This window comes from Petaurus breviceps, unplaced genomic scaffold (assembly GCF_028583685.1).
Source record: "Petaurus breviceps papuanus isolate PSGF00001 unplaced genomic scaffold, PetGlider_PUasm1.0 156, whole genome shotgun sequence".
Classification (NCBI taxonomy): domain Eukaryota; kingdom Metazoa; phylum Chordata; class Mammalia; order Diprotodontia; family Petauridae; genus Petaurus; species Petaurus breviceps.
Window position 1 is genome coordinate 2,283,668 of NW_027185720.1, and position 19,610 is coordinate 2,303,277.

At 40.4% G+C, this 19,610-nt stretch overlaps 1 protein-coding gene across 1 annotated transcript in view; it reads left to right on the forward strand.

Annotated features, from left to right (window-relative positions):
• The first annotated feature begins 17,827 nt into the window (after window positions 1–17,827).
• Window positions 17,828–19,610, forward strand: part of TRHDE (thyrotropin releasing hormone degrading enzyme) — a 504,503-nt gene continuing 502,720 nt past the window's right edge. Inside the window, exon 1 of the mRNA XM_069081944.1 lies at window positions 17,828–19,008. Coding sequence (XP_068938045.1) covers window positions 18,107–19,008 — 902 coding nt within the window. The 5' untranslated portion in view covers window positions 17,828–18,106. The remainder of the gene's footprint in view (window positions 19,009–19,610) is intronic.

Sequence of the window (19,610 nt, forward strand, 5' to 3'; positions counted from 1 at the left end):
TTTTTTTTGGTGTTAAGTGTTTGAGGCTGGATTTGAACTCAGGTTCTCCTGACTCCAGAGCCAGTGCTCTATTGACTGTGCTACCTAGCCACCTTGTAACATCAATTTGGAATGGACCTACTCTCCACCTTTGTTCAGCAGAATATGGATACGTGTGACATGGGAGTGATCCAAGATTGAAGCTTGGCTGGGTGTAATCACTGATATGATAAAGGGGTTAGGGATTCAAGAGAGGAGGATAGTGTATAGCTGAATTGGTTCACTAAAGAATTGTTTAGTCCTTTCAATTCTACTTGCTTGACATTTCTTGAATCTTTTCCCATCTCTACACTCATACTGCCAACATCCTAGCTCAGGGATTATTAATTTTTTTTTCACGGACTCCTTGGACAGTTTGGTAAAACCTATGAACTCTTCCAAATAGTGTTCTTGAATGGATAAAGTAAAATACATAGGCTTACAAAAGAAGCCAGTTACAGTCAGCCCTCAACAATCATGTGTTTAACTTTCAGGACATCAAGCATTTATGTGATTTCATTTTCATTTTTGCTTTGGCAACCATGCATATTCATGGCTATGTGCAGTAGAGAAAAGAAAAAGAGAGGCGAGTTGTACCCAAATTTGTGGAGCCCCCAGTTTCTTGCTAGGTACTTCACTGGTTTTGTTCACCCGATGTCTATAAAGAGCTCCCTGTGCACTTGTTGCATATTTTCATTGTTTGCCTTTAGAACTCAAGTTTTGTGTTGCAGTTATGCTGCCAAAACATAATGCAAGTCCCTTGGGCGCTAAGCCCAAGCGTGCAGCATCAATAATGTAGCTTAGTGAGAAAATGAAGGTGTTAGATAAACTTCATGTTTGCAACTCCTGTTGGCTTTGAGTTTGGTGTTAACGAATGATGATTCGTTCTATCTGTGAAAAGGAGGAAAGTATTCTTAAAAGTGTTCCTGAATCTGCTCTATAAAGTACTAAAGTCATCTTTAGGGAGGGAATTGAAAAAGAAAATGGAAAAGCAGCTAAGTTTGTGGGTCAGAGAGTTAATGTTTTGTTAATGTCAATGTGCTAATGTTTTGTTATAAAGAATTGTATGCAGAAAAAGATTAGTTTTTGGTTATTTATGGGAACCTGACTCCCATTTCTCATAAGTTCAGTATATCAACATTCATGTTTTTTGACTTTCATGACATTTTCTAGGAACTTTACCCATGTACAAGTTAAGTACTGACTGTATATTGATATGCAGTTAACAGAATATTAAACAAACACATTCACAGTTCCCATGTTAGAAACCCTTGCCCTTGTTCATGTCTCATTACCTTTCCCTTCCACTAATGATATAACCTCCTTGCTGATCCTTCTGACTCTGGCATCTCTCCTTTTAATTCATCCTTCACAATCTGTCAAAGGAATCTTATGACACAGTAAAAGGGATGCTGGCTTTGAAGTCAGAGGGCTCAGGTTCAAATCCTGCTTCTTTAATTTCCTAACTGTATGATTTGGGGCAAATCAATTAAATTCCCCCAGTCTTAGTTTCCTCATCTATAAAATGAAGGGGCTGGACGAGATGGTGTCTAAGGTGCCCTTCCAGCTATGAACATATGATCCACTCACCCCTAAACTGTTGGTGATTCTCTATTTCCTCCAGAATAACATTTAGCTTCTTAGCTAGTCAGGCTTATTTGATCACTGGGGCAAGGGAGAGAGGAGAGAAGAGGGAGGCATTTAGATGGAAATGAGTGATGGAAGAATATCCATGAGTTAAAATCCTGACTCCATAGGAAGCTTGTCAACCCCTTTGCTTAATCTTACCTGTTTACCTAAGACTGGTTCAATTGTGAAAGGCTCTCGCTCCTTGTGCCCATTCCTGAATACAATCCCAGAGGCCTCTGGAAGCAATAGAGCATCCTGGATTGGGCTGATTTCCCGGGATTCAGCTACTTAACATCCTAGGGATGATGATAATGTGAAGACTACACCTGCATGAGTGAGGACGCTCCCCAAATCAGGATATTTTATATCAATAAGGCGTGTAAATAAATCAACTCATTATGCAGTTTTGTTGATGTTTCTTGAACATTCCCGAACCTGCATAGTACATGTGGAATTCAAGGCCCTGCACAAATCTACTTTTCTATTCTTATTTTTTAAAAAATATTTCCCAGTGAGCATGTTCAGGCCATCTTGTTTCCTCTTTAACTTTTCAAGGGAGTGTCCCAGGTGTCAAACACATATCCACGGGCATTCTTCTTGTCTTTGGAAGCACAGTTAATTGGCCACCTCTTTTGAGAAGTCTTTAATGATTTCCTTCCACTCTCCAGCAGTTAGAAGTGATTTCTCTTTCTATGAATTGTCCACCCCACTGTGTCATCTCAGTGATGTGCTTAATCATTGTTTATTTTTGCTTATGTCTAACTTTGCTACTAGATTTTTAAATTCTTTAAGTGTTTAAAAAAATCTTTGCATGCCCAGAATCCAACATAGTACTTTGCACACAGCAGGCATTTAATAAATGTTTGTTGTATTGGATGGAACGGAATTGGCAGAGCAGAAGCTCGCCACTGAGGCAATGAAGAGCGTTCAGGAGGCAGCTGGAATAAAAGTGGAACGACAGACAAAAATGTGTTGTCTTGGTTAATGTGATTTCAACTAGCTAATGTACAAGGCATTGCTGGAGAATTAACATAGGGAGCCTTAGGCAGTCAGATCTGAGGGATCATTCTGTTCATTTTATAATGTGGATTATATTTTATACTGTCGCTAGGAATTCATTATTTGCACATTCCAGAAGGTGTGTTTCCCATTCCACACATTTAACAAGAGCCCAGCTCCAGACAAAGCTCATGGAAAGTACAAAAATGATTCCACAATTTAAAATTTGGATTTACCATAGTTTGGGTTATTATCCTTCACATCCAGTAGTTTATTTTGCTATTTGGTGTTTACATGGGCAGTCAATTTTGAAACGACAAAGTGCCTATGCATCTTTGAAAATACATCTGCAGTTAAGCAGATAACAAAACAAGGAACTCCCCCCAAATCCACGAGCATCTATGTACATACATATAGAAATAAGATATAATGTCTAACAAAAAGTGTTTGTAAACATTAATGTTAACTTGTGGGCATACATTGATTTTAAACACATCCTTTACTTTAAATAGCTTTGATTTTCTGTCCAGAAGACAAAAGAGAACATTAATAGCCATCACTTACAGAGCTTACCTAGTTACATGTTAGCCCTTCTAAAAAGATTCAATGTTGATCACTCTACCAACTTCAGACATTGGATGGATATTCACACCACTAAAGATTAAGGGAATACGTGAGCTCTTGCAATTGGAAATGGAATGATTTTAAAGAGGAAGAAAACAAACTCACTTGACTTTTTGAAAAAGTTATAGATACCAAAAATGCCCTCGGAATTAAAATAAAATGCTTATTTGCCTGGGTACAATGCATTCTTGTTAATTAGGGCTCAAATTATTTGGAACTTCTGATAATTCAGATGAGGTTTGTGCCTTTTGTGATTTGCCATACTTGCAAATAACTAATAAACTGGCAGTGTGGGGGTACATAGTAGGTCTTTAATAAGTATGTTTTTTTTTTTTTTTTGCTTTTTGGAGGAGGGAAGACAAGGCAATTGAGGTTAAGTGACTTGCCCAAGGTCACACAGCTACTAAGTGTTAAGTGTCTGAGCTTGTATTTGAACTCAGGTCCTCCTGACTCCAGGACCAGTGCTCTATTCACTGTGCCACCTAGCCACCCCTAATAATACATTTTGAATTGGATTTCTTTTCAATCAAAAGTGTTTTTTGGGGGTGGCTAGATGGTGCAGTGAGTAGAGCACCAGCCTCGGAGTCAGGAGGACCTGAGTTCGGATGCGGCCTCGGACTCTTAACACACACACACACACATAAAATCTAGCCATGTGACCTTGGGCAGGTTACTTAACCCCAATTGCCCTCTAAAAGAAAAAAAAAGCAAAAAAAATTTTTTTGCTCGGATTGGTATCTACAGTGCTTAGCATCATGCCTGGAATATAGTAAACACTTAATAAATGCTTGTTGACTTTTCACAATTTCAAATTTTTAGCATTTTAAGTGGGATCCTCTATCTTTTGTCCCCATTATTTCATTCTTTTTCCCAAAAGTACATTATCCTAATACATACTCTGACAGAGACATCAATTTCACACAGACATCACAAATAGAATAGGAGAATAGAGCTCATCTTATATATCAGACATGACATAGTCAGGTAAAAGTTCTATCTTGTATCATTTATAATTTTGAAGCTTGCATGTACTGTTCTCCTAAAATAAATACTTTATTAAGACAATGAAAGCATGCATTCTATATGAGCAAGTTAAAGAATGTGCATTTAAAAATGTAGACAGTTACAGTGCTTTCTCTACTGCTAACCTTTTTTTGCTTTCCTTTTAAAAAGTCTTTTATTTTTTGACTTTTTTATTTTCTATTTCCAATTATATGTAAAAACAGTTTTTAATATTAGTTTTTAGTTTGTTTTTTCCAAGTTCTCTCCCTCTCTCCCCTCCACTTTCCCTGAGACAGTAATTTGATGTAAGTTATACATATGCAATCATGCAAAACATCTTTCCATATTAGTCATGCTATGAAAGAAAATATAGTACCTGTAACCTTCTTCAGGTCAGGGAAACTGTAGGATTTGCCATGGTTCTTGCTCCATACGTGGTTGGTACTGAATAAATAAATATTTGTTTAATTAGTGAATGGATAAATGGATGCATAGTTGTGCTATAATGATGATCAAAGGCTATGACACCATTCCTGGAAGGGGGATATACATTTAGGAGATTGTCTATAATCAATCAATCTATCTATCTATCTATCTATCTATCTATCTATCTATCTATCTATCTATCTATATCTATCTATCTACCTATCTGTCTATCCGTCCATCCATCCATCCATCCATCCATCCATCCATCCATCTATCTGCCTATCTATCTATTGTGTGTATATGTATGTACAGATGTACATATGCATATAAAGAGACACATATACACATAGCACAGTACATATGTGCCCCCAGAATATGGTGAATCAGAGCAGTTGCTAGACTTTGGGTGGAGCATAAGGAGAAAGGAGTTGCCCTGCTCATGAAAGTTATCTGGGCAATGACTCAGTGGAGAGACTCCTGTTGAAAAAGCCCAAGGCCACAGGATCATGTATTTAGAACTGAAAGAGACCTTAAGGGTCATCTAGTCCACCCCTTCATTGTATAGATTGGGAAACTGAGGAGCAGGGAGATTATGTGACTTGCCCAAAGTCACACAGACAGTAAGTGGGCAGAGTCAGGATTTGAACCCTGCTCCTCTGACTATAAAACTTTATTTCTATCCCACCTTGAATATACATAGTCATTAGAATCTTAACCTCTTAAACAGATTTCTCCAAAATAAAAATGTGCATTGTAGGAGGGAAAACATAGTGTGATTTTACTTTGGTCCACACCATACCACTGATCATCTGGTCTGGACAAAATACTAGTAGATGAAATTTAAATTGTGCTTTAAAGGTTTGTACATTTCATATGTTATGCGTATGTCAGCATCTGAGCCTTATAACATCCCTGTAAGTTAGGCACAATGCTTATACCCATTTTTCAGGTTAAGAAACTAAGGTTAAGATAGTTGAGGTCATTTGCCCACTGGGGTCATGTAGCTAATAAAGCATGTGAGGAAAGATTTGAACTTGGGTCTTCCTAAGTCCAAATACAGGGCCACCTCATTATGCTGGCTCACAAAAGAAAGATGCACAAATGTTAGGGAAAATTCACTTGTACCATGTGGAAAAAATCTGGATTCTTTCAGAGGGTAGCAATCTACTTGCCCAGTGTCAACTACGTTATGTTGTGTGACAACACAAAGAGACGTGTAGGTTTCCAGATTGTGGGTTCAGTTTTCCCCAGTCTTATCCCAGGTGGGGTAAGAGGCAGGTCTGTGGTGTGGTGGATAGAGTGCTGGACTCAGAATCTGGAAGACCTGAACTCAGATTCAGCTTCTGACACTTACTAGCTCTTTGACCATGGCCAAGCCACTTAACCTCTGTTTGCCTCAGTTTCCTCATTTGTAAAATGGGGATAATAATAACACCTACCTTGTGAAGAACAAATGAGATAACACTTGTTATGTGCTTAGAACAGAGCCCAAGTACACAGAGCTCTAATGATAGAGGTCAGATCCTTGAATGAAATCTAAGCCCAGATAAATAGGTAATGCAATGCAGGGTTTGGATGAGTGACCTGACTCTGAGATTCAGGTTGCAGAGGGCACAGTAATCAATTGCTTAATAGACAAATTAAAAATAAAACCCCCTGACTTGGCATGTAGATGGCTTTTGTCCCAGGAGCAAAATCTCGACAGTGATTGGCACAAGTTCAGGAAAGTAAAGGGGGCTTACCTTCAGGGGCCTTGGAAATCTTAATCATAGTATCTGGCCACCCCGATTCAATAATGGGATTTTTTCAAGCCTATAAAATACTATAATTTTTATTTTTGTTCCTGTGTGCTTCCAGTGTAGATGACCAATAGCTTAGGACATTAAGGTCAGGGGTCAAATCTAAGACCTTATTGCACATCCAGGAAAAATTACATTTTTGAATAACATATGGTACAACTTTTAACTCTTAATAGTCTAGGAGGAGTTCAAATCTCAACACTTAAACATTCATAATGACCAAATTATACATGATTTTTCCCTTGCTCTCAAGCTGCTTTATCATAACTTCTCTCAAACTTATTTCTCCATCACACTACAATATACATTATGTGCACAGATAAACTCTAATGCAATTCGATGTCTTTCAAAGAAGTTGTTCTTTTCACTTGGCTAGTCAAAATATTTTTACTACTTGGGAGATGTTACAGAATTTGAACATTTTCATTTGTTTTCCATCTAGTTTAGTTTGGGGTTTACACATGCTTTCCTCCCCTCTCTTACTCCTTGGAGATATTGTATAATTAATAAATGAGCTAAGCAAGGAAACCTAATGCAAATACAGTCTGCATGTTAGAAACAAGATGCACATCAGACTGAATCTGATATGGTAGCTTTTTCTAAAATGGGATTAGGCAGTGTTTCAAATTGTCGAGAATCAATTCTTGTGGGACACCATTGCAGAAATGATGATACAGAGATAAGAAAGCATTTTTCATATGGCAAAATCACAAGTCAGAGCTTGCCACTTACATTATCCAAGATAAGTTTGGTGATTATCCTTTAAATGAACATTGATTTTTGTATTCCTTCCAATCTCTGAGAAATTATTCTGGTTTCCAGAATAGGCAATTGCCAAAGTGTATCAAATATTTTCTCATGGAGTGGTTGCTTTTCCAGACAAACAAAGACATTTCTTCACGTATGAAATTTTTGCCATTTGATGTTTTACACGAATACAATAAAAAAGATCCAGTAAATTTATTTTTATAGGGGAGCCCACAAGGTGGCACTAAAGAGAAAAGTGACTAAAAAAGTGAAAACTACAGAAAACTTAACAATTCCGTATCAATACTATTATAAAAATTCTATCCATGTTATCAAATTACAGTGAAAAGTTTACTTCTAAAGAAAAATAATTACAATGAAAACTCTGCATTTTTCTTCCAAAAATGGTTTGGAAGAGGTAAAAATGAATCCAGTTAAGTAACTGATTACTTTAAAAATATACCCCTTTGACTAAATTTAAATCTTGCCCCATATTTTGTGGAGATAGGGGTGGTGGTGGCAAAGTGGTGGTGGAGGCTGCTTTTTAAAGTAGATTTAGGGACTTATGTTCAAAGATGATAAACTGTAGGAAGATAGAGATTTTGTTGCAGCAGAAAAACACTGGGTTTGCATTCATAAGTCCTGGGTTCAAATCAGCTCTGTTACTTAATATCTTAGGTAAATTACTTAACCCCTGTGGGTCTCAGTTTCCTCATCTGTAAAATGACCTTAGTTAAATTACTTAGGTAATTTACTAACGATAGGTAAATTACTTAACCCTATATCAGCTTCCTCATCTGTAAAATGAAGCTGGGCCAGATGATCTCTGAAGGCCCTGCCATAACCAATGCTTCATTGTTTATTACTTCAAGGGCCATGTTTCCACTGGTTGTATGTGGTTCCTCCATCAATGTGCTTTGAACTCTCCCTACACCTTAGGAAACAGCCTGAGTGGTTGCTGCAGCAAGCATCTTCCCCCTACTACCTGTCATCATCAGGTGGCCAGTCTTCTGTCCTATCAAGCAGATAAAACTCTCCAAACTTAGCTAGGCAGACACAGACACCATCAATGGGGCCGTTTTTGAATCTTTTCCAGAATTTGTTATCCAAACCTACCACCTCATGTTTTTCATATATGTCACAGCCTCCAAGAATCTGGGTCATTTCTGCTGCATAGCAAGGGCTTTTGAAGGCTATCCATTACAGTAATATAAAACCCAACAATTAGGTCCTTTATTTTTTTCAAAATATAGTAATTTGGGTAACTTTAAAACCTAGGCAAGAATAAGACATTTTGGTCTGATTTCAATTATTTGCATCTCAGGAAGGTTCTTTCTTTTCTAATGTCATATAAATTTGTTTTTTTTCAAGGTACCGAAATAGCATCCTTGATTTGGATGGATAATTGTTTCTCCACATATTGGTGGAGATCATGGTGTCCTTAGAGATCATCTATATACTGATTTATGTATTTTCATTGTTATATAATCCTGAAAGGGGAAGAAGAACTATTTACATGCTAATATGTTAAATTGATATAATTAAAATATGAAAATAATACTTGATGATTCTGTGTGCTAGCACTTAGCTTGGCCCATAAAACATAGGTGTTTTAAGAGCTAGTTGAATTTAATTTTCACATACACAACAAAGTACATCATCTGATGGTTGACTAGCAGGTGATGAAATTTTTGAGCCACAGAAACTCATTGAGACCTTCTATTGTGGTGAGTGAGTGGTGGGTGGGCAGGGAAGGAAAGTGGCAGATTGTAATCTGTATTATTGAAGGGGGCACCCACAGTAAGGAAACCATGGATCTTTTTAAGTGCTATAGAAAGTAGTGCACTATAATTGTGTAGATCTGGGATTCTCTACTCTTTAGGAGCAATTTGCTTTATGTTGAGAGTGGAGAAGAAGAGGAAAGTAGATAAAGTTATCTTTTGTTTCCTCTCTACCCAAGTTACTAGATGGCACATTTTCAACAGAAGGATATATTATGAAGTCCCTAGATCTTTCAATGACATACTGATTAGCCTTTGTTGGAATGTTATGCTACTTGTGGGATCAATTAAAAAAGTACTGGATTTGGCATCAAAAGACTTGAATTCAAATATCAGTTGTGCTACTTAATAACTATAATTAGGCAATTCACTTACTTAACCTATATAGACCTCAGTTTCCTCATCACTAAATGAGAGAGCTATACTAGATGATTTCCAAAGTACATTTCTGCTTTAAATCTCTGATCCTATAACCTACTTGGAAAAAAAAATCAACGTTACTTTGGGCCAAATCTAGCCTTTAAAAATATTCAAACTCAATCTTATGACTTCAATGCTAGTGACATTTCAGTATATAAAATTTTAGTATACATTTCTCCCCTTCTTCATTTATCATGTCTCAAAGTAACAGAGTAAATTTAAGAAAATAAGATTGATTACTATTTAAAGGAGATATCTTGTTACTGTATGATTCTTTATTGATCAAATGTTGTTTGGTCATTTCAGTCATATCTAACTCTTTGTGACCCCTTTTGGGGATTTTTTGGCAAAGAGACTGGAAAGGACTGACATTTCCATCTCCAGCTCCTTTTACAGGTGAGGCAAATGGTTAAATGGCTTGCTCAGGATCACACAGTTAGTAAGTGTCTGAGGCCATATCTTAACTCAGGTCTTTCTGACTCCAGGTCCAGCACTCTATTCACTGGGACACCTATCTGCCCTGATCAGTTGTGCTATAGTTGAACAGACATTTATTAAATGCTTACTGTGTGCTAGGTCCATTTAATTAAATATGAGTAGACCGTAAAGGATATACAACCTTGTTTCTATTGTTAAGTGGATCAGGAGAGAATCAGCACTATTGGGTAAAGGGGTGAACAGGCTGAATCAGAAGATACACAGGGAAGAAAAAACAAAAACAAATTTTCACTGTCTCTGTGTTAATATCTCCACTCTTGTCTATAAAGCAGATTATTGTCAATTAAAAAAAATGCAAGTATCACTCAAATCATATAAATGTAGAGTCATCAAGTAAGCCAAGTCAAAGATATGTTTTTTTAATGACTATGAGAATTAAGATTCCTAAGGCATGTAAACTCCTTGTTTTGCGGTATGAAAAGAAGCTCCAGTCAACAATTTCAGCTCCTTAGCTCTGAATCAAGAATGATGTTTGCGTTCTTTTCTGTCACTAACTCATGAAAATTAAAAGTGTATTTACTCAACCCAGGACTGGTCTACATTCTTCTGCATTAACACGCACGCATGTCTTCTGATGCCTGGTGGAACATTTTCCATTAATAACACATTATAGCGGGTACTTCCAATAGACAAATTTGAACATTTAATATGAGCATTTTGCTTTTTTAAAAAATCTTCTCAACCAAACATAGGCAGAGTCAATACGTTTGCACAACTTATATTTACAATAAAAACAATGCCCATATATTTATATTATCTAGCTGTTCTTCAACTATCAGTGAAATTATCAAGGTTGACAGCAATCTTTACCAAGTTACATGTGACCTATTCTGTTTGTATTAGTTGGTTTATGTTTTATTTACAGATTTCACAAATAAACTGCAGACATCTCTATGATATACACTTTACCCCTTTTTATTGAATTTTCCTAATAAGACAATAAACCATGAAAAGAAGATCTGAGGTTTCTAATAGAGAACTCAGAGATATCTCTTCATTGGATATAATTGGAACTAATACTAGAATTAGGAAGTATACTATTTGCAGTTTAGCTAGGCTTTTCCTTGTAGTTGTTATCTAGGGAAAATATTTCCCAATGATTTTTGAAAGTTGTGCTACTTTTTTTTTTTCTGTGCAGTTGTTAAATATACTGGCATGTTGATAGTTTAGGAAAACATTTGGTTTACTTTTAGGTTTAATATTGCCCTGATTTCACAAAGTCAGCTTATCTGTTTGGACATATTCTGTGTAAGAAAAGGCTGAGAAAAACCAGTCAGAATTTTCATTCATATGCTAAACAAGCAAAGAGGCAACAACCTGGCAAATATAGAATATAGAAAAATGTATAGAAAATAGAATATAGCAAAATGTAATTCAGAACTAGAAGCAATCTTAGTAAGCATGAGGTCCAAGTCCCTCTTTTTATATATCTGGAAACTGAGGCTCAATCAAGTTAAGTGACTTACTCAAGATCACGCAGGTGAAGAAAAACAGAGTTGGGATTTGAATTCAGCTCTTCTGCCGTCAGTTGCAGTACACTTTCTAGCACACCTGTTAGCTAATGGTTTTCCTTATGCCAACCAACTTGCATTGAATTGTTTTTAATTTAAATTCTTCATGCCATTTACTTTATTTGGTAGATTGTAAATGTCTTGGGACTTGAGCAGTCTTGTGCTCTGTAAGTTAGGCACAGTTTTATTTTTTTCAGGATAAGACCATATTTTGGATGGTTCTTCTCTTTCCATTTTTGAGGTGAAAGAGCTGCAGATGTGTTCTAAAAGGGAAATTCTTTCAAGAAACTTTCTAGTCAATGAATAATGTTGATTTTTTTTACTGGCAATCTGACTGCTAGAAGACCTGCCACCACTCTTATTTTAAACTGACCATGATGCATTTTTGTATAGTCATCATGCCCATTCAACTTGTTTGTTTATCTTTCATTTCTATATTTCTACTAAGTATGTTAAATAAAAAACAATATGTAAACTTGTTGAAGGCAAAGATGGTGTTTTAAAAAAAATCATTTTAATTGACTTAGTGCCAGAAGGAAACTTACATTTTTTTTTAAACAGAGAATTTCCTTTAGGGATGGAGAAACTGAGACCCAGAGACGTTAGATAGCTCCATAGAACTATAGTTATAGGGCTAGAAAAGACCTTAAAAGTTAAACCATCCAATATAGTTATTTTCTAAGGATGAAACTGATGCCTTGGGTGGGTTAAGTGACCTGTTTAAGGTCATAGAAGTAGGAAGTAGCAGAGCCAAGATTCAAACCCAGTCTGAAGGACACCAACTTCAATGTAGTTTCCCGGTATTGACATTACTTCTTCTACATTGTCCAAAATTACATAACAATAGGGAGCCATTTAGAAGTTTATTTTGGCAGGTATGTGGAAGATGGATTAGGGAGGGAAGATAATGGAATCAAGGAGGCCAATTAGGAAACAGAGTCCAGGAGAGAGGTAATATGGGTCTGAACTAGGGCTATGTAAGAAGAGGGAAGGGGGAGGATGTGAGAGATTTTTGTGCAGGTAAAATTGACCATGACTACTAACTGAGTGGGGTGGGAGGCAAGAAGAGAAAAGATTCAAGGGCTAGTCTTAGTTCACAAACCTAGGTGAGTTGCAGAATGGTGGAGCCCTCAAAATAAATGATGAGTTTGGAGGAGAGACAGATGGAAGGGGAGGGGACAAAAGTTAGAAAGATAATAAGAGATTGATATGCCAAAGCAAGTTCATTTAGGGTGCATCCATACGGGAGCAAAGCGTTATGGTGATTTAATATTATTAACACATAAGAACATATTAGAAACATGATTTATTTTTAATTTTACAAGTCACTGAATCAAACATGGCAACTATACTAACTGAATTTTTATCATATGATCAGAAAAAAACCATTAAAATTTTTTCTAATGTGTAATAATCTTCCAATAGTCTCTCTTTTTTTTTTTTCTTGCCTTTTGGAGGGGAATTGGGGTTAACTTGCCCAAGGTTACACAGCTAGTATTTTTGTGTGGGTGTTAAGTGTCTCAGGCCGGAACCAAACTCGGGTCCTCCTGACTCCAGGGCCGGCGCTTTACTCACTGTGCCACCTAGCCGCCCCCTCAATAGTCTCTTGAAAGTAAGTAAATGGGGCACTATATTAGGTTATATAGCCAACTGGTTTGGACATGTGATTTGATTTTTGGAATAGGACCATGAACTTAGAGCTGGAAAGGACCTCAGAATCAATCTAGTCTGACTGACTCACCCATTTTATAGAGGAGATAAGTGAGACCCAGAAAAATAAAATGACCTGTCTTAGGTTACACAGGTGGATTTGGAATCTCATCTCCTGACTCCAGATTCAGTGTGCTTACCAATGTATCATACATTTGGGGAAGTGATCTATAATTCTGAAAGTAAGTATTATGGTAGGAAAGAATGGCCAATCAACAAATTTCTTTGTTGATTTATTAAGCCCTTATCACATATCAGGCAGCTTATTAGGCACCAGAAATATAAGTACAAAGAATAAAGCAAGTCCTGCTTTCCAAAAACTTATAATGGAGAAGATGAAGTACAAAATAAATACATACAGCATAAATATTAAATGAATAAAGATAAATAAATACAATGTAGTTAAGTACAAGGTAGTATGGGGTGGGGGGAAGGCACTACGGAAGGGTGAACTCCTTCATGCAGGGATAGTACCCATACTGCATCTTAATGGAGAAGATGGAATCTTTGAAGAAGAAGGAACGAGGGAAGACACTTGGAATTTTACTTTTTCTATTTACACCTGAGGGTAGCATGATCAATCTTTACAGAACAAATGTTAACCCAAAGCTCTAATAATTTTGCAAAGTTATATCAACATTAGAGGAATGGAACTATGTATACTTCAAATGAGTGAATAAAAGCTAAGATATAGCATTTACTATGTACCATGTTCAGTGCTTTGCAATTATTATCTCATTTGGTCCTTACAATAACCCTCGGATGTAGGTACTATTATCCCCATTTTACAGATGAAGCAAACAGAAGTTAAGTGACATGCCCAGGATCACACAGCTAGTCAGGATCTGAGGCTGGATTTGATTGCAGGTCTTCCTGACTCCAGGTTCAGCACTCTTATCTATCCACTGAGATAAAAATAGTAGAATGTTGATGACACTGTCATTCAGGGGTGGAATTAGAACTTGGCCAAAAGATTAATATTGTGGGAAGCTATGGCATGTCAGGGAATGATTCCACTCAACCTGTAAGAAATAACTGTGTTAAAACGAGGTGCTGGTGAACTCGAATTTTTAAGGTAACTTCTTGTTAACTTGAGACAGTAAACAGCTTGCACCAACTCTATTTCAAAATATATCAGTGTAGTCTTATGCCTGGTTCTTCTAATAAATTTCCCCTATAAAGTGCTTTGAGATTTATAAAGTGCTATCCTCACCTGTAACCTTGTGAAGTACATGGTGTAAGGATGATCACATCCATTTTCCAGATGAGGAAACTGAGGTTTAGAAAGGTTAAGTGAATTGTTCACAGTCACACAGCTAGTAAATTACAGGGGTAAGACTTAAACCTAGGTCCTCTGCCTCCCAGTCCAGCAGTCTCTAAATCCAGTTGGTGCCTAGTTGCTTGAATGTTGTCTCCCTCATTAAAACCAGGAGATCCATGAGAGCAGGGACTGTTTTTTTTTTTCCTTTCTATCCCCAGAGCTTGGCACAGTGCCCACCACAGAGTAGGCACTTAAACATGCTAGTTGACCCACTGCCAGGTATATATACAGACACAATAGAAAACAGCAACAGGCAAAGAAAGAGTTTAGGAAAACTATTGGTTGATGCTTTAGGCTGTCCTTGTAACTTTTGTGGACTAATAGAATTGTCAGTCTTTAGAGATCATTTTGTCCACTCTTCCCCCCCTCCCATTTTACTGGTTGGAAAATAGGTCCAGACAGGGAAAGTGACAACTCAAGTCACACAGGGAGTTTCCTTTGCTTAAATGATTTATATGATGAAACAGAAAAAGAAACCAATTCCCATGGAGAGCACACAACCAAATGCATATGGCTAGCAAGAGCATGGTGACTTAAAAACAGCAGAAAAATTCAACTTGAGCAGCATGTGGCATTTCCCTTTGTCTGTTACGAGCGGCCCACATAAAATGTGCTTTAAAACACCCTTCCACTTCTTTTATATTACATTTTAAAGGCTCTAAATAGATGCGTTGAATCTGCATTGGGCATTTCTCCCATTTGGGGATGGTATCTCACCTGGCAGGGTAATGGCCTTCTACTACTACTAATAACCTTGATGGCATAGTGGATAGAGCACAGGCACCAGGCCTCTAGTCAGGAATACCTGAATTTGAATCTAGCTTCATATACTAGCTGGGCAAGTCACTTAACTTCTGTTTGCCTCAGTCTCTCCCCTGTAAAATGAGGTTAATAATATCACCTACCTTCCAGGGTTGGTGTAAGGATAAAATGGGATAATAATTGTAGAGCCTGGGCACTGGGTTAAGTGATATTTAAATGTTAGCTGTTATTATCAATACTATTTCCATAGGTGGGTGGATAATGGAAACTTAGTTGTGACTGGTTGGTTTGCTATGTGACACGTTTCAACTTTGTGCTTATGGGACTCCCAAGGTAGTAGAGAAATAACAAATTGCTGGGGCAGGTTTGTGAAATAATTTTTAGAAATGAGATAGTTTTCATAATATCACCTAAATGTGAAGACCTCAAAGGCTCTGCAAATAGCAATTACTTCCAGCCTTCAGCTTTCAAAATACTGTTTAGGCTCAGGACCCATAGGGATTTGTTTTTCTTAAATCTGGGGATTCCTGTGTCTTGTGTCATCTTTCAGGAGATGGTTTTCTGAGAATTGTTCTAATCATATTTTTGCCACAGTAATCCTGAAAGGCTGACGTGTCCTATGTTCACATCCCCTCTGTACTAAAATGAAAAATTCCCATAAATGCAGCCAGTTCACAAACAGGTAAAGAATCCTCCTTAATATGCTTAACTGCACCCCGCTGTCAAGTCTGCCTAATGTGCAACCCAGAAAACACTTCCTGTTGAGATAACTCTTCTAAGAAGGTTTAAGCAACTTTTTTAGGATTAAAATAGGAAAAACCACAACAAACAATCCTGGCAAAGTGAAATGGTCAGTTATCAGTACTACAACACAATTGAGCAATGTTACACTGTCTTGAGTAATTCAGAAGCAGATCTGAATTAGCTGGGGAACTGCTTCCATTCTTATCTTGGTCAGAGCAAGTATGATCTTATGGACCACATGGTTGATATGTTATTAATTAATTCCCTAACCTAGAAAATGTTTTAGAATGTGAATATTAATCTTAGTGGTCTTTACCTGGGTAGAGTTCTTTCTCCTAAACCTGCTTACTATTATCTCTTTTTAAAATTATTTTTTCCAATTAACAAGCATTTATTTTCGCTCCCCCCAAAATGTACCAAGATAAGCTCCAAATGTATATATGTATATATGCCTTACATATAAAAGGTCATATCTTTTAGAGGAGCAATGAAGAAAACTACCTTTCAGATCTGTTGACAGGGGAAGAGTTCATGACTGAACAAGGGACAGAAAGGACCAGAAGACCAAATGGACAATTCTGATAATATAACATTAAAAAAAGTTTTGGCACAAATAAAACCAGTGCATTCATCAGTCTTCATCACAAGCCTGGATGTATATAGCATAAATATAATGCATGTAGTACGGATTTGTAGAATTTACTTCAATTTCTATACCGTCCTGGAAATCCTCTGGAGAGGGTGATCTGTAATCTGACACATGCCACATCTCATCAGAGGCTGTTCTGGCTTTGCTACAGGGGTGCGTAGATTCGCCTAGGGCTCCTACGATTCCTTCAGGCGGAGCCATGGTAGGGGTGAGAAAAGGGAGGAGAAGAGGGGTGACAGTGGGGCTTGTTGCTCTGAAGATTTACAATGTACTTCTTGCAGGCTGCTCAGCAACCCCCTCTGGAGCTGTGGGTGTCTTGTGTGACAGAGCGGAGAAAAGCTCTCTAATCTCTCTGTGCCTGTCTCAGCTGCTCAGCCTCCCCCCTCCCCCCTTCCTCCTCTTTCTCCCTCTCCTTTGCCTTTCTCAGGGAGTTTCAGTCACTGAATGCAGCCTGGGTAGCCTTTGCAATCTAGTCTGGGCGCGTGTATATGCACACACGCACACACACACTCGCGCGCATACACACACACACGCACACACACACGCACTGTCTCTCCCCACGGGGATATATACTGGAAGGGAACCCAGAGCATCACCTACCTGAAGGTGCAGGCTGCCTGGACACTTCTTGTTCACTTGGCCATCTCTGGAGGGAAGACACCTCGGAGGCAGAGATAGCAGCTGTCCGTTCCTCAAGCCCAAGCGGCTTGAGAGCTGCGGCCAAGGTGGTGGAGGAAAAGAGAAGGAAGAGCGAGAAGGGGGACTCCCAAGCACTGCCGTCACCCCGCGCCCTCCTTCCCTCCCGAGCTGTGCCCGCCACTGCTGCTACCCCCGCGGCCGCCGCCGAGCTGATCCATCCTTCCAGGAGCGCTGAGGACCACTGCGGGAGGGGGAGTCGGGGACCGCGGGAGCCCCAACTTCCCCAGCCCGACTCCACCTCGGTCCCTCCGCAGGCTGTTTTCTCTCCTGTTCCTCGCCACTGACACACGCTCTGGGTAGCTCCCGCGGAAAGGGAGGCTGGAGAGCGCTGCTGTGTGGAAGATGCGGGAGTCAGCCCAGTGGAAGAGGGGCGGGGGCAGCATGTGCTGAAGAGTCCTGGCCGTCCAGCCGGCGGCACCGAGGCGCAGCTGGAGAAGTAGAGGGCGCGCTCGAGGTGGGGTGGACTGGGGAGGGGGGGGGCACAGCAGCTTCTCTAAGTTGGGTTTGTCCCAGAGTGTCTGGGGCCGATAGTGCCTGGAGAGATGAGAGGGAGCGCGGACGCTGTGGGGTGCCCCTGCCCGTGCCCCCCCTGAAAGCTCCCGGGGTTAGCCAGCCCCGGATCGAGCCCCGCTCCCCAGCTTCTCAGTTTGCTCCTCGGGCCCCCCGGCGTTCCCTCTGATGTCGGTGCTGCTGGTGGCAGCGGAGGCTGCGGCTGCGGCCGGCCCGCAGGAGGTGCCCGAGGGAGCCGAGGAGGGGGAGGCCGTGTGATGGCCCTGGACGGAGAGCGCGAGCAAGAAGAAGAGAAGAAAAAGAAGAAGAAGAAAAAGAAGAGGAGGAAGAAGAAGGAAGGGACCGAGAAGAGCAGTGTGCCCTTCAGCCCCATGATGATCGAGGACGACTCCGCACTCCGGACCGGCGGCAGGGGGCTCTCGGACCAGTGGGCGGACTCGGTGGGGGTGCGGCCCCGCACCACCGAGCGCCACATTACCGTGCACAAGCGATTAGTGCTCGGCTTCGCCGTGTCCATCCTGGCGCTGCTGGTGGTGACTATGATCGCCGTGCTCCTAAGCTTGCGCTTCGAGGAGTGCGGGGCCAGCGCCGCCGCCGCGGGGGCCGAGACAGACAGCGCTCCTGGGGGTACCCCGGCTCGGACCAGCAGCAACAGCAGCGGGGCAGGCTCGTCCCACCGGCCCGGGGGGGAGCCCCGGAGGCCGGGGGCTCCTGGGGGCGTCGCTCCCGGGAGCCCCGCACCCAAGGAGCCGTCGGAAGAGGAGGAGCAGGAACGCTGGCAGCCCTGGACCCAGCTGCGCCTGCCTGGTCACCTGAAACCCCTGCATTACAACCTGATGCTGACCGTCTTCATGGAGAACTTTACTTTCTCTGGGGAGGTCAACGTGGAGGTAGCGTGCCTGAACGCCACCCGCTACATCGTGCTGCACGCCTCCAGGGTGGTGGTGGAGAGGGTGCAGGTGGCGGAGGATCGAGCCTTCGGGGCGGTGCAGGTCGCCCGTTATTTCCTGTACCCCCAAAACCAGGTCTTCGTGGTGGTACTCAACCGGACCCTGGAGGCGCAGAGGAATTACAATCTCAAAATCATTTACAACGCCTTGATCGAGAATGAGCTGCTGGGTTTCTTCCGCAGCTCCTACGTGCTTCATGGGGAGAGAAGGTACGGGGAAAGAGGGAGGCAGAGAGAGAGAGAGTGAAGGAGGGAGGCGGGTCCCCCGAGCTGCCCCACCCCGGGCAGACCCGACCCTGCTGGTTTTTGTCACCCGGAACATCATCTAGCTCTTCTTGGCCCTTGGGGAGGGAAAAAAGGAGTGGGGGTGGGTAGCTAGCTAGCTAGGCATGCCTGAATTTTTCCGCCTCTTCCTTTAGCGAGATTTCTTCCAGCTTCCCTGGATCATTTTAGAACCATTACCATGCAAGCACCTCCAGTCAGTCACCAAAGTTCTCTAGCCACCGGCAAAAGGGTTTGTTTACAAGTTTGTTTTTAGGGAATGTGCGGTTTAGCCCATGACCCTGGAAATCTGCCAAGATGACAGTTGAAGTAAATTTTTTAAGCAGTAGAAGAAACCAGGAGCGGACTTTCATGGCTATTAAAAAAATAAAAGGGAAAAGATAGATATAGTGTGTCTCAGCATCGGATTCAGAACGGTGGATCCAAGAATCCTATCCATTCTTTAAACTTGTTAGGGAGGAGGGATGGGGAGAGAGAGACAGAGAGAGAGAGGGAGAGGGAGAGAGAGAGGGAGACAGAGGGGGGGGGAG